Source organism: Barbus barbus (assembly GCF_936440315.1).
Source record: "Barbus barbus genome assembly, chromosome: 21".
Lineage (NCBI taxonomy): Eukaryota > Metazoa > Chordata > Actinopteri > Cypriniformes > Cyprinidae > Barbus > Barbus barbus.
In genome coordinates, this window is record NC_136749.1 from 19,029,735 (window position 1) to 19,052,226 (window position 22,492).

At 37.7% G+C, this 22,492-nt stretch overlaps 2 protein-coding genes across 9 annotated transcripts in view; both read right to left on the minus strand.

The window, feature by feature from the left end:
- The window catches only part of LOC306887052 (low-density lipoprotein receptor class A domain-containing protein 4-like), a 57,007-nt gene extending 52,937 nt beyond the window's left edge, over positions 1-4,070 (minus strand). The window contains exon 1 of one of the 2 annotated variants that reach the window (XM_079444522.1): positions 3,877-4,070. The gene's annotated coding sequence lies outside the window, so the exon portion shown is untranslated. The remainder of the gene's footprint in view (positions 1-3,876) is intronic. The other variant, XM_079444520.1, reaches the window with a different exon arrangement.
- A 733-nt stretch (positions 4,071-4,803) lies between these two features.
- Positions 4,804-22,492, minus strand: part of LOC306887427 (focal adhesion kinase 1-like) — a 63,025-nt gene continuing 45,336 nt past the window's right edge. For all 7 annotated transcript variants that reach the window (XM_079445131.1, XM_079445132.1, XM_079445130.1 and 4 more), the window contains 10 exons: positions 21,093-21,204; positions 16,661-16,747; positions 16,398-16,532; positions 15,308-15,421; positions 13,026-13,088; positions 11,188-11,227; positions 10,545-10,648; positions 8,751-8,906; positions 6,418-6,498; positions 4,804-6,324 (listed from right to left, as the gene is read on the minus strand). In XM_079445131.1, the coding sequence (XP_079301257.1) occupies positions 6,112-6,324; positions 6,418-6,498; positions 8,751-8,906; positions 10,545-10,648; positions 11,188-11,227; positions 13,026-13,088; positions 15,308-15,421; positions 16,398-16,532; positions 16,661-16,747; positions 21,093-21,204 (1,105 nt within the window). In that variant the 3' untranslated portion in view covers positions 4,804-6,111. The remainder of the gene's footprint in view (positions 6,325-6,417; positions 6,499-8,750; positions 8,907-10,544; positions 10,649-11,187; positions 11,228-13,025; positions 13,089-15,307; positions 15,422-16,397; positions 16,533-16,660; positions 16,748-21,092; positions 21,205-22,492) is intronic.

A 22,492-nucleotide genomic window follows, 5' to 3' on the forward strand; every position in this document is an offset into this window, starting at 1 on the left:
ACGAACTATGATTGGTTGTTTGACATGTCGGTCAAACGGCCTCATGAGCGGGCCTAGGCCAATGAAAACGGCCATATATTCCAGACCGTCAGCCGTCAGTCTGAAGGTCTGGCTACACGAGACTAGGGTGATGCTAACTTCCGGGTTAGCCTACACGGATGCCACTAGGAGGTGAACTGCGAAGACTGCCTGCAGCGATAAAAGCCAAAAAAAAAAAGCCCAAAAATAACGTCAAAAGGCAAGTTAAGCTCTGCAATGACTGCACAAGCCAAGTGGTAGTTAGTGTTTTTATCTCTGCTCCGTGAGGACCGCAGTTCCCCTCATGCCCCGGCATGCCTCCATCTGTTTCCCACCACAGGATGCCAACCAGGGACCCCAACCCTATCAGACCATCTCTGCCATATGCCTCTGTTCTGAGAGTAACCATAGGGATCAGTTTCTGGACTTTGAGAGACATCCATCTGAACCCAAAAAGTGCTGAAACATCAGCTTGACAAACGCAGAGTATTTGCTACTAAAAAGCAGATGTGCACTACACTGACTTATGCAAAATAACAAGGGTTTATTTAAAACAACGGAGATTAAGCAGTGAACACATAGGTGGCATGCCCTTTTCCAGGGACCGATCCATAAGTGTCCGGCTGTGATCGCTGCCTGAGAGCCGCTCTTTTTGTCTGCGTCCTTTTCTCTCCAGTCTAAGTATGTTCTGAGGGGGTGCAAGTAATTTTAAGGTCCTCCGGGGCATCTTTTCTTACACTGATCTGGGTCCAGTTCTGCAGCATGTCAGATAATGACAGACAGCGGGGTTTGCAGAACGACAGCTGATCCCGGTTCAGCGTGTGTGCAGCTCCTACCCAAAGCCCTTATGCCACCTGACGTTTCAGTGCCAGAGGCCAGATGATGTGGTTCGCAGCAAGACAGGAAGCTTGGCGTACGATGACTCCGCGTCAGACAGACGGCTCTCAGCGAGACAGGAAGCTTTCTTCCCACAAGCAGTGAGTGCTCCGGTCTAGAGTGGGCTGCTGTCCCAGCTCTCAGCCTCAAATCACTCACACACCAACAAAATAGTGCTCGATTTACTGTCATTTACCACAACAATATTCTCAAACCATATGCAACAAAATAAATATTACAATTTCTGGTTGATACCAATAAGCTGATGATTATTTTCATTTGTTATGGCCGATATTCAAATTTTAGACTACTTGTGTCTAAAATTAAAAATAAAACACTAAAAATTAAAGTCACAATAATATTATAAAGTGTGAAAAATGTATATTTTGAATTACTTTTGCTAAAGACTTAGTGTTACATTAATATTTCTTTTTACTTATATTAAATAATTTATTTTATTATATTTATTGTAATTTATATTATATTTTATTAAAATGTTATAAATATAAAATATCTTAAAATAATTTAAAACATTTAAAGAGTAATAGATTTAAATTCAAACATAGATGACAATAAAAGGGTTTAAACTTGAGCTTTTTTCTACATCTTAAAACAAATAAATCTATAATATCGGCCAATAAATACATAAAACTTATTGATAATGAATAATAAAAGTTGTCATTTTTTATATTGCTCAACTATTCAAAAGTGCAAACAAATGACAAAAAAAAAAAGTGTCACTTAAAAAGATTATTCAATATGGAACAAATAAATAAATGGGAGAAAACTGTAAAACAAGCCTGCACAATTAATTATCCAACACAAATTTTTTTTTTTAAAGTTATATCAGCATTATGGTACTGTATCTTTATTCCCTAATAAAAACCATGTCAATGAATAATGAATTGCCAATTTATTTTTATATTAAAAATAAATGTACATAAAAAAATAAAATGAACAAACGCTTAACATTTTGCCCATTTGTGATGATCACTCAGCAAGCCTGCTGGGTAATTTGGGTGGTCCGTAGCCAGCAGAGTGAGTTTTGTGCAGGCAGACAGGTGCTGATGCACCGTAAGTCTGGTTAAGCTTCTCTCACGCTTTGGAGAGATTCATCATTCTTCAGTCCCTGAGCTCCACGCGCCTCCACGACTCACTGTTACACTTGGCCCGATGCCGCCGCAGATCCATCAGCCGACACTCTGACACACCTCGCTGTCTGCCTGGAGCGGATGACATCACAGCTGGGACACGAGCTCATTTTTCAGGTGTGGAAAGTGTCCTTCTGTGTCGATAAACGTCATTCAGGGGTAACGCAGAGGAACGGCTCACATTCATAAATACAGAATGAACATGAGGCAACGACCCTTGGAGACAAGCGGGACATAGAGTCGATGACTGAATGCCACAGACGAGGAGTTAGAAGTGAAATAAGCGTCAGATGCCTTCAAGCAACAATAAACGCTCTGTTGGACTCTATCTGGCAGCGTATGACACAATCATGTCTGTGTCTCTCAACTGGGCCAGAACCTGCAGCGCACAGGAAAGGACACAGAGAGTGGAGTCTAAAACTGGGCCGAACACTAGTCACGACAGCCACTGGCAGCACACTCAGTCCAAGTCTGGACAGGGTCAGCTGACAGCTACACACACAGGCAGACGGGAGGGCACAAAAACACACTCACGGTCGGTCCCCTTCTCAGTCTCACATGCATAAAATATTAACAAGCAATTAATAGGGCCTGGATAATAAGATGTTAATCGCTTTGGACGTCGTTGACATTACTAAGAAGCATTACAGATGAAGATCGTTTTCGATCTTTTTGGAGCTTTAAAGTGACATCTGTAAGTAAATATCAAAGCCTCAAATGAACAAATGCAATTTAAAATGAGTGTCTGCAAGAAAATGACTATCCATCACGCTCAAGTCCAAGTAACTCAACACAAGAAACCCAAATATATCTACTGCACATTAAATCTGACGGATAAACTATGGTGAGTCAGGGAATAAATTAAAGTAATATTTTTTGATTCTGATGAGTCGATTATGTATAACTGAAACCTAAACTATTTATTTCATGATGGCATACTGATGCAACTTTAATTTTCTGACTCAACACAGCTACTATGACTAAACTACGGATAAAAATGACATATTAATTTATAAATAAATTTTTAAAAAGTCATAAGTTGTTCTTGTTATCAGACATGCAATGCATTACTCTTCTTAGAAGAAACTTTAAGCTAACCTACAAGTAAAATATTAACATGTCCATGTATTAATTTAGTAAGCAGCCATGTAATATTTGGGATAAAATACAGTTAGTCATCACTGCCACATAAACCCCTTCGTAATAATACAAAACCACTCCATTAATAAATTACAGGAGAAAAAAAAACAATAATAAATAAATAAACAAATAGGATTAAACGTATAAACTGCAAATCCATCAAAATCAAATAAATATTTATTTTAAAAAAATATATTTTGCCATTAACAAAATATTGATAAATATCGTTTTTTTATAATAATGTTTAACAACAAAATTTGATAATTAGCTGATGGCGGCAGAAAAAAAGAAGACGGCTCGCGCTGTTTGGCCCAAAATGAGCCCGATTACGTCTGGAGGAAGAACTGGGTTATACGCAGGGTCCCGTAAAAGCAACCGGCTGCGGTCTCCGTTAACGCGCGACCACTTCTTTCTAATTTTGCCTACGATAAATGATCTGATTTATCCAAGTACATAACTATGCCAGCCTATAGTCTTAACTTGTGCAACGGCCCGACCATTGGCTAGCAGTTGTCGGTCTGATATGAAGTCGGAGGGTCCTAACAACTTTTTGTGCCCCAGACTAAACCCGCTGTGCTCCTCTCTCGCTCTATCCGCGGGACCACTGGCACAGCTGGCATCATTACGCACCCATCTAATGCCATCTGCACAAAAAAAACAGATATTTACGAGGAGAATATCAGCTCCTTACCTCTGCAAAGTGGAATGAGGAAATGACACCGTGAGTCCGCGGGGAGCAGAAGCCTGAGCCGCGTTGGCTGGCGATCCGGCGGAGATGACCTGGATTTCACCGCCAGACTCGACGGCGTTAAAAATAATCAGACGCACAGCGGCGAGTGAAGCCAGCAGCAGCAGGATGGAGGACAGACGACCAGCTTTTAAAATAAGAGACGCCACACGATCCTTCAAAATAAGAGTTTCAGTTATTAAAAAAAAAAAAAAAACAGAAAAAAAGAGAGCGATTGTGTCGTGCTTTGCTTCAGTTTCTAAATTTCAACCTGAGTTTTATGAGTAATATTACATTTTTGTTAAATTAAATATTAGTTTTTTTTTGTAAGTTAACACACACACACACACATATTACTATACTCTTATGTTCATTTTAAATGTCTTAAAATTTTACAAGTAATTATTCTCAATCATTTGTTTTGTTTTTATACGTCTGAATCGGGTTTAGTCGATCTCTCGTCTTGAAGGGATATATATAGTGCATTCGCCCCCTACAGGAATGTTTTGGGGTTAAAGTCACAGTTTTACTCACTGAATAAATGAAAATCCATCACTATTGTATTTTTAAAACAGTTTCTAATTTTCTTAAAAGATAGAAAATGAAAAAAATAAACGACCAAAATAAAGCTATTTTCATTATACAGATAGTTGTTACATGCTTGGTGTTATGATACCTTTTTTTATTAGTGATTAAACAAGACATACTGGCATGAGTGAATATTAGCTCTCTTTGTATTTTAGTTTCAGTAAAGTAATTTTATTATTAAAAATTAAACTTTCCAAAGCAACATTTCTCATTTTCATTTCCTAAGTATTTAAATTACTGTTTTTTTAAAAGAGTTTTAGATAACTACAGCAACACTGGTTACCATACCCATCAACATGTTTTGACTAAGGCTTTATTATAACATGTTTTAAACAATGATGTCACCGTTCAGTCCTCATCCGTTATTGGCCAGCACAGTTTCTCCCAGCAGAGCACAAATACTTAGCAGAGCATTGAACAATTATTCAGAAAATATGTCTGGAAATAAAACATGTGGCACCACTACATCACTACACTGATTAAAAATTCCCTCCTGGCTAAGATAGCCATGCACAGAAACCCAGAAACTGGCTTGTACCAGTTTTGTCAGGAATGAGTGAATACTAGTGTTAGACTAAATGTGGTACAATGAACAAATATTATCCTGTGGAGCACATAATTAAGATTTTTGTAAATATGTTCTTCAAAATGCTTATATATGCATAAGAAGATTGATTTCTCAAAATCCAGGTAAAAATGCCCTACAGATGATCTGCATAACAAACATTATGTCCCATGGTCTATATATATTATTAAAAAACAGTGAAATTGTGAACTCAATTTTCTTTCATCACACACACACACACACACACACACACACACACACACACACACAAAATAGGAAATACATCAACACATGAAAGTAAACTGCACTCATCATTTCACAATCCATAAGCATATTTTCCCCATATTACTGTATATTGTCTCTGCCAACAGAACAGATAACTAATCTGTTGCACATTCCTATGTGTAATCACAATCTCTTCTTTATACTTTCTTTTCAAACCAGTATACATGACGACTCCAACACTCATTTTTTAATTCAGTCATAGCTTTATTTTACCTCTAGGTGGCACAAGGCCCAAATATACAACGCCGTCCCTCTTAGTCCTAGGGAGAAGCTTGGGGGTCCGCAAAGCAAACCCAGATTTTTTTAATCCAGTCTCAACTCAAGTTCTACTGTGCAAAAGAGTTTCAACTTCTATGATTCTAGAGCCAGAACCCGAGGCGAGGGGGATCTAGATTTGTGTGGTCTGGCTGTGGAGCTTGAGCTTGTCAATGAAACACAGACATATTAGATACAGTGTAAAAGTGTCTCTTTTCCTCCAGAGACATTTAAAGCTCATATCGGAGGTCAGAATCACCACCTCAGCGTCCAGTCATCGGCTCACTATTTTCTCCAAGAGATCCAGTCGTGATGAGTCTGGTCCGGTCCAGCTCATCCGTTAAATAAATCCAGAGCCCTCCTCACGGCGCCCGTGGTCTACCGTGCAGCTTAAACGTGAGGGTCAGTGAGTAGTGAAAGGGCCCGTGAGACTCCATTAGTGTACAAGTCTGTGCTGGTGTGTTTTTCCAGGGCGTCACGTGCGTCGCTGTGTCCTCTAGCAGGGGCTAATGCGGTCGTGCCTGGCCCAACATCTTCAGCCTGGCCTGGTCAATCACATCTAGCAGGTTCTTGGCATCTACGGCGAGTGCATGTGCAGCTGTTAGCATCTGTTTCTTATAGTCCTGCTGCAGGCTGGTCATGACATACTGCTGGGCCAACTTCATCTTATTGATCAGCTCAGCCAGGTCTGAATTTAGAAGCTTTTGAGCCATTTCGATCTGAAGAGGAAGAACAAGAGAAACAGTCAGCTGAGCTGGCAGGAAGGACGTTGGGAATGAGAGTATTTAGTGTTAGTTTGTGAATGCGTTTACCTCTCTGTGTGTGTGAGCCGGTAGTAAAGGTATCGTCTCATCCACAGTGGCCAGCAGTGTTCTCAGTGCTAATCCCACTTCCTGAAATACACATTTTCATGATGAGAATGTCGAAATTACAATGACATTATGGAAAGCAAGCTTACAGTACTGTCATTATATACTGCAATTACAGTTTATGGTGACCACAGGATGTGGAGCTCCAAAAAGGACAACATAAAACCATAAACTAACATAAAAGTGCTCCGTCTTTTAAAGTCATATGACAGCTTTGAAAATTATTCAATTAAAAAGATAACAAAAGCCTGAAAATTAAAGGGGTCATATGATGCGATTTCAAGTTTTCCTTTCTCTTTGGAGTGTTACAAGCTGTTTGTGCATAGATAAGTTCCCTGAAGTTGCAAAGACTAAAGTCTTCTAAAAAATATTTCCAAATGTTCACGTAAAGAAAGGCGGCGTGGTTTCAGTAACCGCAGTAGTGTTGAAACAGCCATGTCAGGGAGACGCTGTGTGTTTCTAGGCGAAAGCAAAAGCACTTTATTTGGCCTTCCCAAAGTAGATACATTTAGGAATCATTACTTGCAACAGAACAGCAACGCATTTTATGGACGACTGTTTCGTGAACCTAGGAGAGGAGGTAATTCTGACTTTGCTATGACAATCTGGCGCTTCTGAATCAGCGACTGTATGTTTTGTTATTAGTTTAAGTATTTGCTATTGACTGCTCAAATGCGGAGTTTTGTGCGTCGTGTGTGCTCGCGTGTGTGAGAGAGGGAGAAACGGTCACACAACCGCGGCTTGTGTGCAAACACATATGAGCTTCATCACTGTCTGTCACGCGACTCTGTTCCCCTCTCAGGCTTGAACTGATGGTAAAATTATTAAGCTCACGATAAAGCTAAAGCTCACGATTATGGAAAGGGGCGTTACATTTCCGACTCGTACTTGTGGTATTCGGCCAATCACAATGCACTGTGTCAGCTGGCCAATTAGAGGAGACTGTGCTTGTCAGAAGGAGGGGCTTTGTAGAAAACAAAGTATTTGAGAGAGGCGGGGCATAGAGGACCTACAATAATGTACAGTATTTGAAAAATAATGTGTTTTTTGAACATTAAAGCATGTCAACATATTCTGTTACCCCAAATACACAAAATAATGATATTTAAAAAAAGCATCATATGACCCCTTTAAGTTATTATTCCGTCATTTCCACTGGGGCTCTCAAATCAAACATTGGTTTTTGTGATGTTTAGCTAAAAGTGTTATACTATTTATATAATATTATAATATTTATTAATATTTTGAATAAACTTCTATTTTTATATTTGGAGTTTTTATTTAGATTTTTTACGTTTTAGTAATTTTGCTATGTGCTTTATTATTATTATTTTTTTTTAATTAAATTAATTTATTTACTTGCATCCATCCATATTTCTATCCAGCTTTTAAAAAAATGTTTTTTTTAAAGGACGCCGGCTCCTGTCTGTCGTGGTACTCTCCTGAACACACGGCGAAGACTGACACGGAAGAGAAGAAATTGTTGAATTAAGTTATTTTTGTTTTCTTCACGCACAAAAAGTACTCTCATAGCTTCATAAAATTAAGGTTGAACCGCTGATGTCACATGGACAATTTTAACGATGTCCTTACTACCTTTCTGGCCCTTGAACATGTTAGTTGCGTTGCGGTCTATGCAGGGTCAGAAAGCTCTCCAATGCCATCAAAAATATGAAAAGAAAGCAATTTTATGTGTTGATGGTATGTATTTTAGTCTAAAGCAAGTTAAAAAGTTCTTAATGATGGATTTGTATATTACAAACAAAGCTTTTTGCTTCAAAAAGTTGTTATTGATGGACTACTATTATGTGGATTATTGTGATGTTTTTATCAGCTTTTTTAGCTCTCATTCTGACGGCACCCATTCACTGCAGAGGATCCATTGGTTAGCAAGTGATGTAATGCTAAATTTCTCCAAATATGTTCAGATGAAGAAACAAACTCTTCTATAGCTTGGCAGGATATTTTCAGCAAATTTTCATTTTTGGGTGAGATATTCCTTTAACAATAACAACACTGGTTCTGAGACACAATGACATTTGATACTATTGACTACGCCATAGATACCTTTAGTCACATAGATGACTGTTGTTTTTTGTGGGTGTTCCAGGGAAATAATAATAGTATACAGGTTTAAAAAAAAACTTGAGGGTAAGTAGTAATGACAAAATGTTCATGTTTGGGTGAATTATCCCTTTAAGATCATCTCTCTGGTCAACAAAAGGCATGTTCAGCGACCTGCAGAATGGATAAATATTTCTCAGTCTGTCTCATACCTTCACCATGGGCACGTATTCTTCAGGGGGAGCTGGCTGGATTTTACTAGACATCTCAATCACAGCCTTTACCAGCCCGGTCACATTTTCATAGACCTTGTCGTTGGAGCGATCTAAGTTAGCTGTTGGGGGCGGGTTGATCTCCTGAGGCTGAATCTAAAGACAAGCACAGAGTAACAAACTTTAAAATACTGCATTACTGAAGCTTATTCAATTCCAAGTATGAGCATATAATGTTGCTATGTATATAAACAAGGGATATAGGATGAAGGTTGTGTTACTGAATCAATGTTACAGGGCATAAGTGATAATGAAATGAAGAAGTTTGTGTTATGGTACAAATTTCATGTTTTGACACTAGATGGCAGCACAAGCAACTACTGGAGACCCATCACCGCCTACAGTACCCAGATGATCAGAAATCCATCTTTGCAACCTTGATTTTGATATAAAACATGATATGATAACAAAAAGATGCAATTCCCCCATGTTAAATATAAAAAGATCAAGGAAATATTTCAGTGTAGCCCCCACTAGATTGCGCTACAAGCACATTAGCTAAAATCACAGCTGATATAAAAAGCAAAACACATGGAGAGTGACAAGATCTATACAGCCCATGTAATTCAGTTTAGTAGATAATTAAGTTATGATTCTAAATGATACGGTTGAGTAATGACATAGCAACTGGTTAAAAAAGGGGCACAAACACAGACAGAAATCATAACACTGAGTCTACAGGTGGTCTTACCCTCCAGGGCTACCAGTGCAAAAACAGTGCAACAGAGGAAGGGCAGAGGCACAGAGCAAGAGAACAGTGTGCAGAGAGAAAAAAGAAAGAAAGAGATTAATAAATACAACTTTACATATACATGCTGCAAAGAAAGAAAGAGAAAACAGCTTGGAGTTACGTCGTCATTCTATGTAAATAAGTCTATAAATATATTTTTGAATCCAACCCTATGAAAATGTCGCCACAGTTTAGTTCTGTGAAATTATGTACCTAAATTTAAACTTAAAGACCTGATGAAATCAAAATTACAGTTTTGTGCCTTAGTTTTGCACTCCTAAAAGTTGTCTGAAGCAATTTCTACAATGAGAACATCCCTCTTAGCAAGGCTTCGGACTAGCAAAAGTCATTAAAACTGTGACACAATTTACTTTTTTTTTTATTTTATTTTTTTTATTCCCCAACCAAACTTGTTCTTTAAACAGAATATACAACCCAAAATCAGCACTAGAAAGAAAACCGCACTTGTCGAGCATTATTATGAGACCTTAAATATTTTCTACTGACCAAACTCGCCTACAGGTAAAACTCTTAAAAACTATAAAATTGCAAAGCAGACCACAATTACATGTGCATTGTTTCTAATTATATTTTCCATTCTGCACAGCATTTCTGCTGTTCCTTGCGAGACCCCCTGTACGCTGACCCACTGCATCAGGAAAACGCGCTGGAATGGAAACTGCCGGGTTCTTGGTGTGCAGGGATCTTTTTATGAGAGGCCCTGCAGAGCGATTGTGTGCCTGTGTATGTGAAAAGGGTTTCAGGAATGAGGATGATTTTAATGAGGCTTGGCAAACTGCATCTGTTGGCATGCTAGCTGCTCCTGAAGGCGACCCGTAAGTACAGATGCTAATCTTACCAGCCTCGCTGTGTGTGTGTGTTTGGTGCCATTTCAAACTTTATGTGGTTTAAAAACAGCAGCAGTGATTATTGTAAAGTCACACATGTGCAATACCCATCTCAAGCTGTAAAAGAGTTAGTTTGCAGTGTGGTAGTTCTGGTACCTTCACGCCTTCGTTGTAGCTGTCTGTAGGGTTGAGGCCAGAGACTCCTGCTGGGTGGCTGGGAGCTCCGGGCCGAGGAGGCTTTTTAGGAGGAGCTGTGTGTTCTGAGGATGACAAGAACGAGTCAGTCTGTAACTCAGTCTGCACTTTTATGTAAGTTACAAAGTACAAGCAAAAAATACCCTCAAAAATACATCACAGTCTCAATAAAATATTAAGCAATATTGCACTGCAATACTTGCATCAGCAAGAGCTGATGAAATGTAAAAACTGTAACTTGAATGCAATGTAAGTCGCTTTGGATAAAAGCATCTGCTAAATGCATAAATGTAAAATGTAAATGCACTGTTTTCAACGATATAGAGAAAATTGAGAAATTGAAAGACTGCTGAAAATTCAGCTTTGCCATAGCAGGAATAAATTACATTTTATAATATATTAAAATAGAAAACAGAAATGTTAAAGTTTAATACTATTTCAAAATATTACTGTTTCTATTGTATTCTTGATCAAATAAAAGCAGCCTTGGTGAGAGTTCTTTCAAAAACATTAAAAAAAAAAAAAATCGTACTAACCCCAAATTTTTCAGCAGTAACATAACTTGAAATTACGTATTACATTAAACAGACCTGGCATAACTCACCTGCTTTCCCTATAGGTTGGTAGATGTGCTGATTTCCAGTCTGCAAAAAAAAACCCACAGTGAAACAGTTAAAAATATGCAGGAGTCAAGACAGACTGTGCCATGTGTGTTGTTGTGGTCTGGGTGGGGAGCAGCCTGGATGCCTGGCATGCCAACACACACACACAGATACATCTGCCAAGACCACAGTGAATCAAAGAGGACAGCCCAATGGGACAAGATAGACATTCAAAACCACTGCAGCAGACAAACAAGCTCTACAGAGCAGCTGTGGAGTTCCAGATCATGACAAGCGTAAAATGCATTCAAAAACTAGTAAACATCTGTAGTGGTTCTATGTTAACATTAGAAGTGGGAAGGCAGAGCAGATTGGGTTTCTTGAGTGTCCACTGCTGCTTGGCTCCTCACAAAAGGGCCCTTGTCCTTGGTCTCCCATTTATCCTGCTGATTTTGGATAGATATCCAGCTATGATAGACATTTCAGTACCTTAAAGCTATGGCAAACTAAATTCACATGAACTTAGTTCACTAAAGAGATGACATGCTGAGATCTATCAGTGGAGTCCAAAAGTCTGAGGTCACGAATAAAAATTGTTCTATTTTGGATTTCAAATGATCATATTATCACTTTAAAACTTTCAGAATGTCAAGTTTGTGTCAAACCTGACAATCATGTTTTGAGAATGAGTCAAAGAGCATCTTGTGCTTCAATGAAAGCAATAATATCTGAACGTCTGTATCATAATTATCCTGTTTTAAGCTTTAAAACTTAAAAAAAAAAAAAAAAAATCAGATTTTTGAAATTAGATTTTCCAGAATTTCAGTGTGCTCAGATTTTTAGAACTCCATTGTAACTATACAGGACAACTATACACACAATCTCACAGTTGTACAACAGAGTTATATAATCTTTTAGTCTTTCACCGAAAAACAATTTAAGTGAAATTCCTGTGCATGTACAGAATTCCCCCACAGCGAGTGTGAGGTGACGCCCATATACAATATAATTTACTGCAGATGTCCATGAGCGGGGAACACCACTATATTTAACATGACCTGATCAGATGATTAATTCTCTCTCTCACACACACACACACTTGCTTGTGAGACAGTCAATATGAATAGTTGTTGTATAGAAAGAGTTGTGTAAAAATCCTTCCTTTTCTCTCTTTTTTTAATTCAGACATCTAATCTAATCTAAAATCTAATGAGTCTGGAACAATATGAGTAAATAATGACAGAATTTTCATTTTTGGGTGAATTATTCCTTTAATCTTAAAAAATTTATGTTTCTTAAGATTTACACAACCATTCAAAATTTGGGACCCAGATTTAAAAAAAAAAGTTTTTAAAAGAAGTCATCTCTAAGTCTCACCATGGATACTTTTATTTGATCAAAAATACAGTAAAAACTGTAATATTGTGAAATATTACAACAATTTAAAAACAGTCTTCTATTTAAATAGATTTTAGAATGTAATTTATTCATGTGATGGCAAAGCTGAATTTTCTGAGTCTTCAGTGTCACATGATCCTTGAAAAATCATTTAAATATGCTGGTTTGGTGCTCTAGAAACATTTATTATTTTTATCAGTGTTGAAAATAGATAATATTGTTGTGTAAATTGTTATAAATTTCAGGATTCTTGAATGAAGAATAAGTTCTAAAATAACTTTTGTTTTGTAAAAATGTAATTGTTTACTGTTACTTTTGATCAATTTAATACATCATTGCTGAATAAAATGATTAATTTCTTTAAAAAAAAAATTATACTGACCCCAAACCTTCAAACGGTAGTGTATTTGAACAAAAAGAAAGAAAATGAAGAGAAACTCACTGGTCCCTGAAGGCTTCCGTCATCACGGTCAATGCTGCCTCTAGAACTTCTCCCATCAGGCTTCTGCCAAACACACACACAGAGAGAGAGAAAGAGAGAGAGAGGAAGAAAGAAGGTCAAATCTGACACTTCATTCAACAAATTGACGTCTGTCAAAACTATTGTGTTAATTTGCACCCCGTCCTGACATGGAGCAACACAACAACATTTCCAGCTAAAAGCAATTTGTATTTCCACAATGAAAATGACGATGCTGCAGGACACAGTAGCAGCCAGTCAGAACACATTTGATGTTTAAATGCCACAAAAAGTAGGAAAAGTGGTCAACACTTTCTCACATGGTCAATCATTTCATTCTCGCATGGTCAGGCATATTTATTGCTCACAAAAATTCACACACATACAAATGTCTGTTCCTACACCTTAAAAAGACTATGATAAACCAGACATAAATCAACTGAATAAAACCATGGAATATAAGTCCATGACAGTTCAAGATGCCACAAAGATTAACTAAAACACTGTATAATCTACACACATTAAAATGGCACCCTCCCCTTCCCATTCTTCCAAGTTTACTGTACCAGTTTTCCGAAGCAGGATTTGAAGACCTGCATCTTCTCGTCTCTTCCTGTAAGCGTTTCTCTCTGGTGTTTCTTCAGCATGGAGCAGATCACAGAGTGGATCTCCATTAAGCAAGCGTGTGTGTGTGTGGGATAAGTCAGAGTGTGTGTGTGGAGTGACTCGTCTCTTGAATGTGAGACATATTAAACACACACACTGACTCACTCACAGCCGACGAGCCTCAACTCAGCGAAGCCAAGCCCTGTTCTGCTCTCCTCCTCCTCCTCCTCCTCCTCGCTCTCATTCCCTAGCTCAGTGTTTTCTCTCTTTCCCTCTCTTCCCCTCATGCATATTTGCATGTAACATCTGCAAAGAGATGAAAACTTCCTCTGATCAGTAATTTAACTTTCAGCAGATACAGGTCAGGTTGAGTTTATCCGTCTCACGCCTCAGTGCCAACAAAACCCTTCATTACTGAGGAATTCCTGAAAACTGCACCTGCATCAAACGGCCGAGATCAAAAACTCATTCATCCACTCACAGCATCAAAAAAAACTTTAATGGGCATGCAAATACTTTTAATCCGTACTGAACGTTTTCCAAAAGGTCACACCTGGGCTGTCTGAGGTCATTTTTGACCAGGAAAAGTAAAAGTGTAGCTTTAGGCAATGAAAAATATATGAAATGTTTACTGAAATGTTACACCACTAACTTCCTTGAAGTAGTGCCAATAAAATCATGTACTTTTGAATAAATATAATATTTAAGTCTGTTAATCACACAATTGCATTTTTTTTATATCAGAAGACTTGGAATAAAGTTAACAAGTCTACTTTTATAATCTTTTTTTGAATTTGTTGTCACTTTTGTAGGTTGCATCACTATGAACAGTCACTGTATGGAAAAGAGCAGCTTGATTCTTCAAACTACCCCCTTTTGTGCTCCACTGACTAAAAACAGTTTACGTGTTTTAGAAAAACATGAGCAAATCATTTTTGGATGAACTATTCCTATAAGAGCTGACATTTCATTTAACACAAGTTGTTTGTGAGGAAAAGTAATAGTTTAAGCAGAAGAATGAATGTTGTTTGCTGTGGTAGAGTGGTAGAGAGCTCTGAATGCCCTTTTTAGTTGGTACAGGAAGCTATGTGAGTTTTTTCTGCTAGACAGACTGAACATAATGACACAGTGAAGATACAAATGACGGAGACTGTAAGCCAAAACTTGGCATACCACAAACGCACACAAATATTCTCAGACAAACTTATGTGCATAATAACATTCATATGCACACATATCACTGCAATAATAACACACTCTCTCACAGAAGTGCAATGCCCTCTAATTCTTATTCTTTCTGCAATTCTTCAATAACGCAAATTATTTGCAATAAACATCCCAATGCCAAAGCTGATGTTGTGAAATTGTGAGAATCACTCACAACCGTTTACAAATAATGGAGCTGGAAACCACAATTGGTGGAAACACTTATTCTCAAACAAATATGAAAATGACTGTTTGGAAAATCATATTGCTGCGGCTATAAATAAACATCATCATGATTCTCCACTAAAATGTTTTTAGGAAGAATTTAGAAACTAACACAACCACAGAATACAGCTAATCGGGGAAAACAGGGATAAGAGGGTTAGGAAACAAAGATGAGCAGATGAATGTGAGGAAGAGATAGAAGAGGTGAAGGTGAATATGATCAGTACCAGTAGTCTCTCCTCCTGCTCCAACCAGCGCTGATCATCATCCATCTGCTGCTGCTGCAGTAATAACTGCTCCTCCATCAGCTGAGACAGACTACCACGCACAGCCACACCATCCTGAAACAAACACAATTCATCAACATACTGACGCTAGTAAACATGATAAAAATGATAATAGACTCCAGTCTTGTTACTATAGCTTGTGTTTAAGAACAACAGCTGCTTGGTTGTTATTGACTTCTTTGTGAGTGGTACTTCATGCATTGCTACAGAATTGACAAATGACCTTTTTTTCTAAAAAAAACCTTGGCAGTTTAACTGCTCAGGACAAACAAGGGACTTGTCAACAACATACTTTTTCTTGCCTCAGTCATGGATCACGGAACGAACCAAAAGAAGGGGGGCCCGGGGAGTGCAGAACAACATAATACATACATAGTTCATAAACATACATAATTACATATAACATAATAGGCTATAAACAGAACTTAATGGTATTTAGATCATATGTTAGTCTATGTATTTTCATACCATGATTCACCCAAACCCGGGTGATACTTAATTATTAAAATAAGTATTTTAAAATCTCAGGGTGCTTCAAGTAAATATATTACGTGAAAGAAGTTCATATGACCAGAAAGTTTGGGAATACCTGCATTGCAAGTAAATAAGAAATAATGTGAATTTGTGCATTTTAATGCGTTTAATGTGCCTAGAGCCTTCAAAAGACATAGTAATACATGGTTAAATAGCCTAATGAGTGATAATTCAAATAAAAAATAATGTGTTTATTAGTACTTGATGCAATGTTAAAACGTATTTTAAAATGTAATTTATCCAATTACAAGTACTTCATTTTTGAAATCTGTTTATGTAATCCAGATTACATTTAGGACCAACTTGGTGCAGTCTTAGTCTTTGGCCAAAATGAGCTACCTTAAAAGGCCTCAAACATTTGTTATTAATGTTTAAAACAGTCTTCACATTTGGAGCATCTCTGAGATGCCTAAAAATGCTGTTTATGTTGGCAGCTCACACACTTTTGAAACGGATTTTAAGATTTCAGCATTCAGAAAACCTCCAGATTTCTAACCTCCATGCTGGGATTCCACATGTGATCCTGAGCAGCCCTGCGATGGTTCCAGCCGTCGTGGGGATCAAGTCCAGTCCCTGCGGCCTGGGGAGGGTACATCCCAACTGGCACGGGAAGCAAGCTGTGCCCTCCCATCTACATCATGCCGAAAACACATATAAAGCAAACTTATATTCTTTATAAACCACCTGTAATCCAACTAGTTGTCTGCTGCATCCTTAGTGAATTTACCAATCTGTATTAGTCTAATGCAAGCACTGTACCTGGTAATGATTGTGCTGGCCCATGTGCTGAGGACTAGGGTAGAACCCTTCACTGGAACGGGGACTTGGATAACCAGGTCGACTGGGCTGTAATCATACACACATGACTATGTCAATATACTAGCACATTTTAACCAATCGGGTTAATGTTAGGAGATGCTGTTAAAATCAGTCCACCAGACGCACACAAAATTCTTGTGCATTTTGTGTGGATGAAGAGTTCAGGCTGTTGAAGGGAAGAAATTAAAACAGTCCAACATAAAATGCAAGCAGTTAGTTAACGTTACCACAATGCACATGTTATTTCTGAAATGTTATTATAGTTTTACAGTACATGGGCGGGTATTATAGATTAGAGGGAGGGGGTTGAAAAATGAATGCTGATTGACAGGAGGCTCATCCGATTGGTTGGGATACTCCGTGCTCAGCTGTGGGCAGGAAAACAGCAGACGGACTGATCTACCTTATAAACGCGTTCATAGAGAGAGTCCCCTGACCACAGCTCCAGATGAGCAAAGGAGGAAATAGAAGGAGAAAAGTGGGTGACAACATACAGTAACATACACTAAATGGACAGATAAGGGTTAATATAGGAAAAAAAACAACATGAGCACTGGCATGAAAGTGATGGGAATTATTGTCACTATTGGAAGGGCTACCAAAAAGAAAAACAAAAAGATGTTCATCACTAATCTGTTTTAAGAACTAACTTCCTTTTGTTAAGAATGCTGTTTTGGGAATCCGGATGGGGTTGAGAGCCTTTCTGTGTTTCCGAAAATAAAGCGTTCTTTGATATTAAATTTGAGATTCACAAAACCACAAACATCTATGGCAGGTTAATGCTTAATTGTAAATACAGGTCTGGCACACAGTTTAGTTTACATGCACTGAAGAGGCAACATGCAGTTTTCCCATAGAGTTTTATCTGGAAGGCTATCTGAAGATATTGTAGAAGATTTTAACTTGGTTTTAGCCTAAAATCATCTTTGATCATGACTGAAATAGTCTAAAATGGCTCTTAAATAAGAACTACAAAGGTATCATGGTAATTGAGAGTGACATTAAAAAGCAGTTAAGTCACTAAAATGACTTTACTGTATTAAAGTTTGATTTAAGTCTGACTAAAGCAATAATTGGTCATTTATAAATGTCAAGTAAATGCTTTTTATGTGTTTTTGCAAAGTTCCACTAACAGACCTACCGTAGATAATGTGATTGTAGTTCAGCTATGTCCAACAAGTACTATATATCCATTAATCTAACTCTACACTTCCTTCAGGGGTGACAAATTATTTTTAAAATAATTGTTTAAAACAAAAAAAAAGTTGAAAAACTACATTACCCATGATTCTGCAAAGAAAGCCACCCACACTAATGAAACAACATTGATGGAAGTATGATGTAGTCAGTTTCTCTATGCTCTGAAACTTCTTAAATATTTGTATATATACACACATTTTGTAATGAACAAAATATATTATTTCTAAATACATCATCAACATCAATAGTTTTATAGTTCTCCATTTTTTTAATTTGATTGTCATACACAATGCCTCATGGGATTGTACAAGAGTTCTTTCCCTAATAAAAGCCATTAAGTACAAAGTATTGTACAACTGTCAAATACTTTTTTTGGTAACATAACTATTCACCTGTTTCAGACACTCTATGGGAAAAATCTATGGAAAAATTACTTTGAGAACAAAGCTTGTGAAAAGTGGGTGTGCACTGTTGCACTCTATTACACACCACGTACATAGTCAACATAAATCTAATACACTAAGCCTTTCTTCTCCATACTGGTTTTTTTTACTTTATAACATTTAATCTGCAGCTAAAATTGGAATGCACCAATAAAAGCACCTGTGCAAATAAAGAAGCTACAGTAAAACTCTTGGGATGCCCCGCTAACAGTCCTAGCACACCTGCCTGTGAGAATCTGTAGGGCACGTGGGTCAGGCTCAGCTGTTGCATGGAGGGATAGTAGGGGTCGAAGAAAGCAGGCTGGGTGGCACTGGGGGGGACAGAGGGAGTCCTTCTGGGCCCTTGAGGGAACAGCAGGGAGCAGTGCAGCGGTAACGGCTGAAGCAGAAGCGGGGTCTGAGTTTGCGGGAACGAATGCTGAGGAAGTACGCTAAGCTGTTGTGTATTAGCATGAGTATACTGGTGTAGCGTTTGCTGTATATGTGGTGACTGGTTAATGATGGTTTTATCGCACGGCCCCAGAGGAGAGGCAGGCAGCTTGGGCTGGCGGATGCAAAGGGAGATCTGGGAACCAAAGGGTTGCTGTGGAGGGTGAGAAGCAGCAGATACGGGAGCAGACAGACAGTCCATACTGAAGCTGTGCTGTAGGGGGCGTCTGCGGGAGGGCTACACGTACACACACACACACACACACAATGAAAGATAAGCTAAACAACACAACACAAGTAAACACAGAAAGGATGACAAAGGCAGAAATGTAGTGAGGCACGACATGGATAAACGCAGTTTCGATCTGGTCAATAGCACAACGGCAGGTGTGACCAGTCAACACAAAAAGAGACATCAGCACTTGGACAGAATGATTGGCAGGTCTGACAGGGCGCAGAGGGGGTTTAAAAGTAAGAGTATGAGGTGCTTTAAGCCACACACAGAGCAAATGAAGAGATCATCCCGGCCTATCAGTCACCACAATATGAGCAACACAAGACAAGGAAGAATTTAAAACCCTATCAAAAAGCAGACAGACTAACAATATCAATCACAAAAATAAAAACTACAATTAAAATGTTTAAGGATGGTAAGATTTAATGAATTTAATGTGAAAAATATTTTATGCTCACCAAGGCTGCATTTATTAGATCAAAAATACAGCAAAAACAGTAATACTGTGAAATTTTATTTTAATTTCAAACGGTTTTCCATTATAATGTATTTTTTAAATGTCATTTACTTTTCAGTAGCCATTACTCCAGTTTTCAGTGTCACATGATCATTCAGAAATCATTCTAATATGCTGATTTGTTGTTTTGTGGCAACCGTGATGTATTTTTTTTTAGGATTCTTTGATGAATACAAGGTTTAAACGCATTTATTTGAAATGGAAACCTTTTGTAGCTCTATACATGTCTTTACTGTCACTTTAGATCAATTTGATCCTTTCTGAATAATTTATAAATGATTTCATTTTATTTATTATAAATCATTTATTTCAGATATTATAATTTGTTTAAAAATATCTTTGAATGGCAGTGTATTTTCTACTAAATAAGGAAGTTGGGAAAGGGCCTATCATATCAGCGAGTCATCAATATGGTTAAACTGCTCCCAGAAAAGAAAGACTGAAAATTTTAAATGCACATAAATTTGCACATTTTTTAAATTAATTTTGTAAACTTCGAGGAGCACACTAGTACATACAGATCTCAAAGCTGGCACACATGGACTCCACAAAATGAATGTCTTGATTTCATGGTTGTATTCATTTTCATCCAAAAAAGGCTTAATTTGACTGAATTATTGACCAGTTTTTTGATCAATAAGTGATCGATTTCTTTGAATTCTTCAAGTGATAAACAGAGCTTAAATCTGTCTTTAGTTTAACAGAAATATGGAAAGATTATGACACATCTAATAATATATATTGTCCCCACAGCTTGTTCAAACAGATGAAGAGAGAAGTGAAGACAGAGAACCACATGGGAAGAAGCATTTTTGCATATGGGAAGCATATGTAACACAGTGTGGGGTCCAAAAGACTGAGATCACCCTGAACATCTGGGATTCAAAATCAAATTCAAATATAGAAATATCTAGGTCACAAATCAAATAAGTCAATAATAATATAATTATTAATGTATTAATTAACATAGCTATATTTTTTGTATTAAATTAGGCAAACGGAAAATAGAAGAATTTGTCTTGGTGCTCTCAGTACTTCAGACCTCACCTTATATAATCATAACAAATGAGAAACTAGAATGCTGTTGTATCCAAGACACAGTGATGCTACATGACCGAAGACGTGACCTGGCACTGGAGAGGTGAGGTTATAAACAAAGAGAATGTCTGGAAAAGTGCCGCTTAACTATAAACACACGCAATAATCAATTAATCACAACAGGTAATGCATTTATAGTCTTATTCTTTGATAGAAAAAAATTAATAGAAATATTGCAGTCAAAGTTTCATAAGGAAAATTACTTTAGTACTTCTTTCACTTTCATTTAAAAACACACACATAGGCATACTACCACTCTTAACTAGACACCATGTGCTAGAGTGACAAATGGTGACATGCTGTTAACCTTAGTAATAAATCTGCTGTTCCAGATGAACTCGGGCTGCCATAAATATAAAAACATGAAAAACACATGAACAATCCAATGGCTTAAAACTGATGGTCTTCTTGCAGTTACACACTGATAAGGACATCAGATTGTTTACTTACTTTGGGTGGTGCTTCGTCCGGGCCTCCAGAGTCCCAGGATATGGGGACCTGTCTCCTCATCTCCATACGGCTGCGCTCCTCCTGCTGAGCCTTCTCCTCCGCAAGGATTGTACTGCACAAAGAGCGATGGAATACTCTGTCAAACAACAACATCTTTATTCCAGAACTACAGGAGATCTAAATAAGGATCCTTGCGCTTGCACTCTTGGCGAGCGGGTAAGTAAGAAACCTCTTTGATACAAACGTGAATTTTGCTTTAATTCTTATCAATGGGTGTGAGTTCAAGAGAATGACATTTCTAAATTTATGCAATTGGTTGAAAGGTGGAGTCACTCTATCGTCACAGACGAGTCAGTGTAAGATCCCAACCCACACACAGTCGACTACCAGGGAAAATAAAGCAACGCAGATTCATACCTGAAACACTATTCAAACTATTTCACAATCAAATACATCATGACAAGCTGTAAGTAGTTAGTGTGAATAAGAGGATGACGGGCATCTCATCACGTTAACATATGTAATCCATCATCTTCTTTCATTCTAGACTGTGTGAATAAAAAGAGACATGCTGAAAACTAATATAAGGATTTATAAACTCTTGCATAATAAACCGCCTTAGGGTGCATAGTCACATGCTCAGATATTTTTTAAAGAAATTTATACTTTTATTCAGTAAGAATGCATTAAACTGATAAAATGAGAAGGCTAAATATTTACAATGAATAAAAACCATCCCCATTAATCCAAAATATTAAACAGTACTACTGTTTTCAACTGTGATAACAATGTGTTGTTCTTGATTACCAAATCAACATATTAGAATGATTTCTGAGTTGAATTTAAATTATAGGAATAAAAAAATATTACTGTGTTTACTGTATTTCAGACTTCTTTCAAAACATTAAAAAAAAATAATAACTCTGACCCCAAACTTTTGAATGGAAGAGTGATTTCAGGGTGGGGTCTGCTCATGATAGATCCCAATACAGACACAATAAACTCTGGTAAATTCACAGCAATGGCTTTAGTGATCAGACAAAAGCCCTAAAGGATGCAAATGTTAGTAATGACCTTAAAACTCACCAGACAGTCCTTAAAGTGTCGATATGTGAAGTCTGTACATGAAGCCTTGTGCTCAGAGGTGGCTACAGAAACGCAAGAGGTGCGTAGAAAGCCTGGAGCATGTAAGTCTTAGGGGTGAGAGAATGCAAGCTGACTGAGAGAGGGACTATTTCTGGAAACTCTATTATCTCTGAGAGACCATGAGTGTGTGGATGGAGAGAGAGAGAGAGATGCAGGATAAACAGAAGGGACACCTGTTGTGATCAATCCAGACCTGCTGAACTTCCTCACACCCACACCATCATACACAGCCATGACCGCTGCAGGGGTCTCAG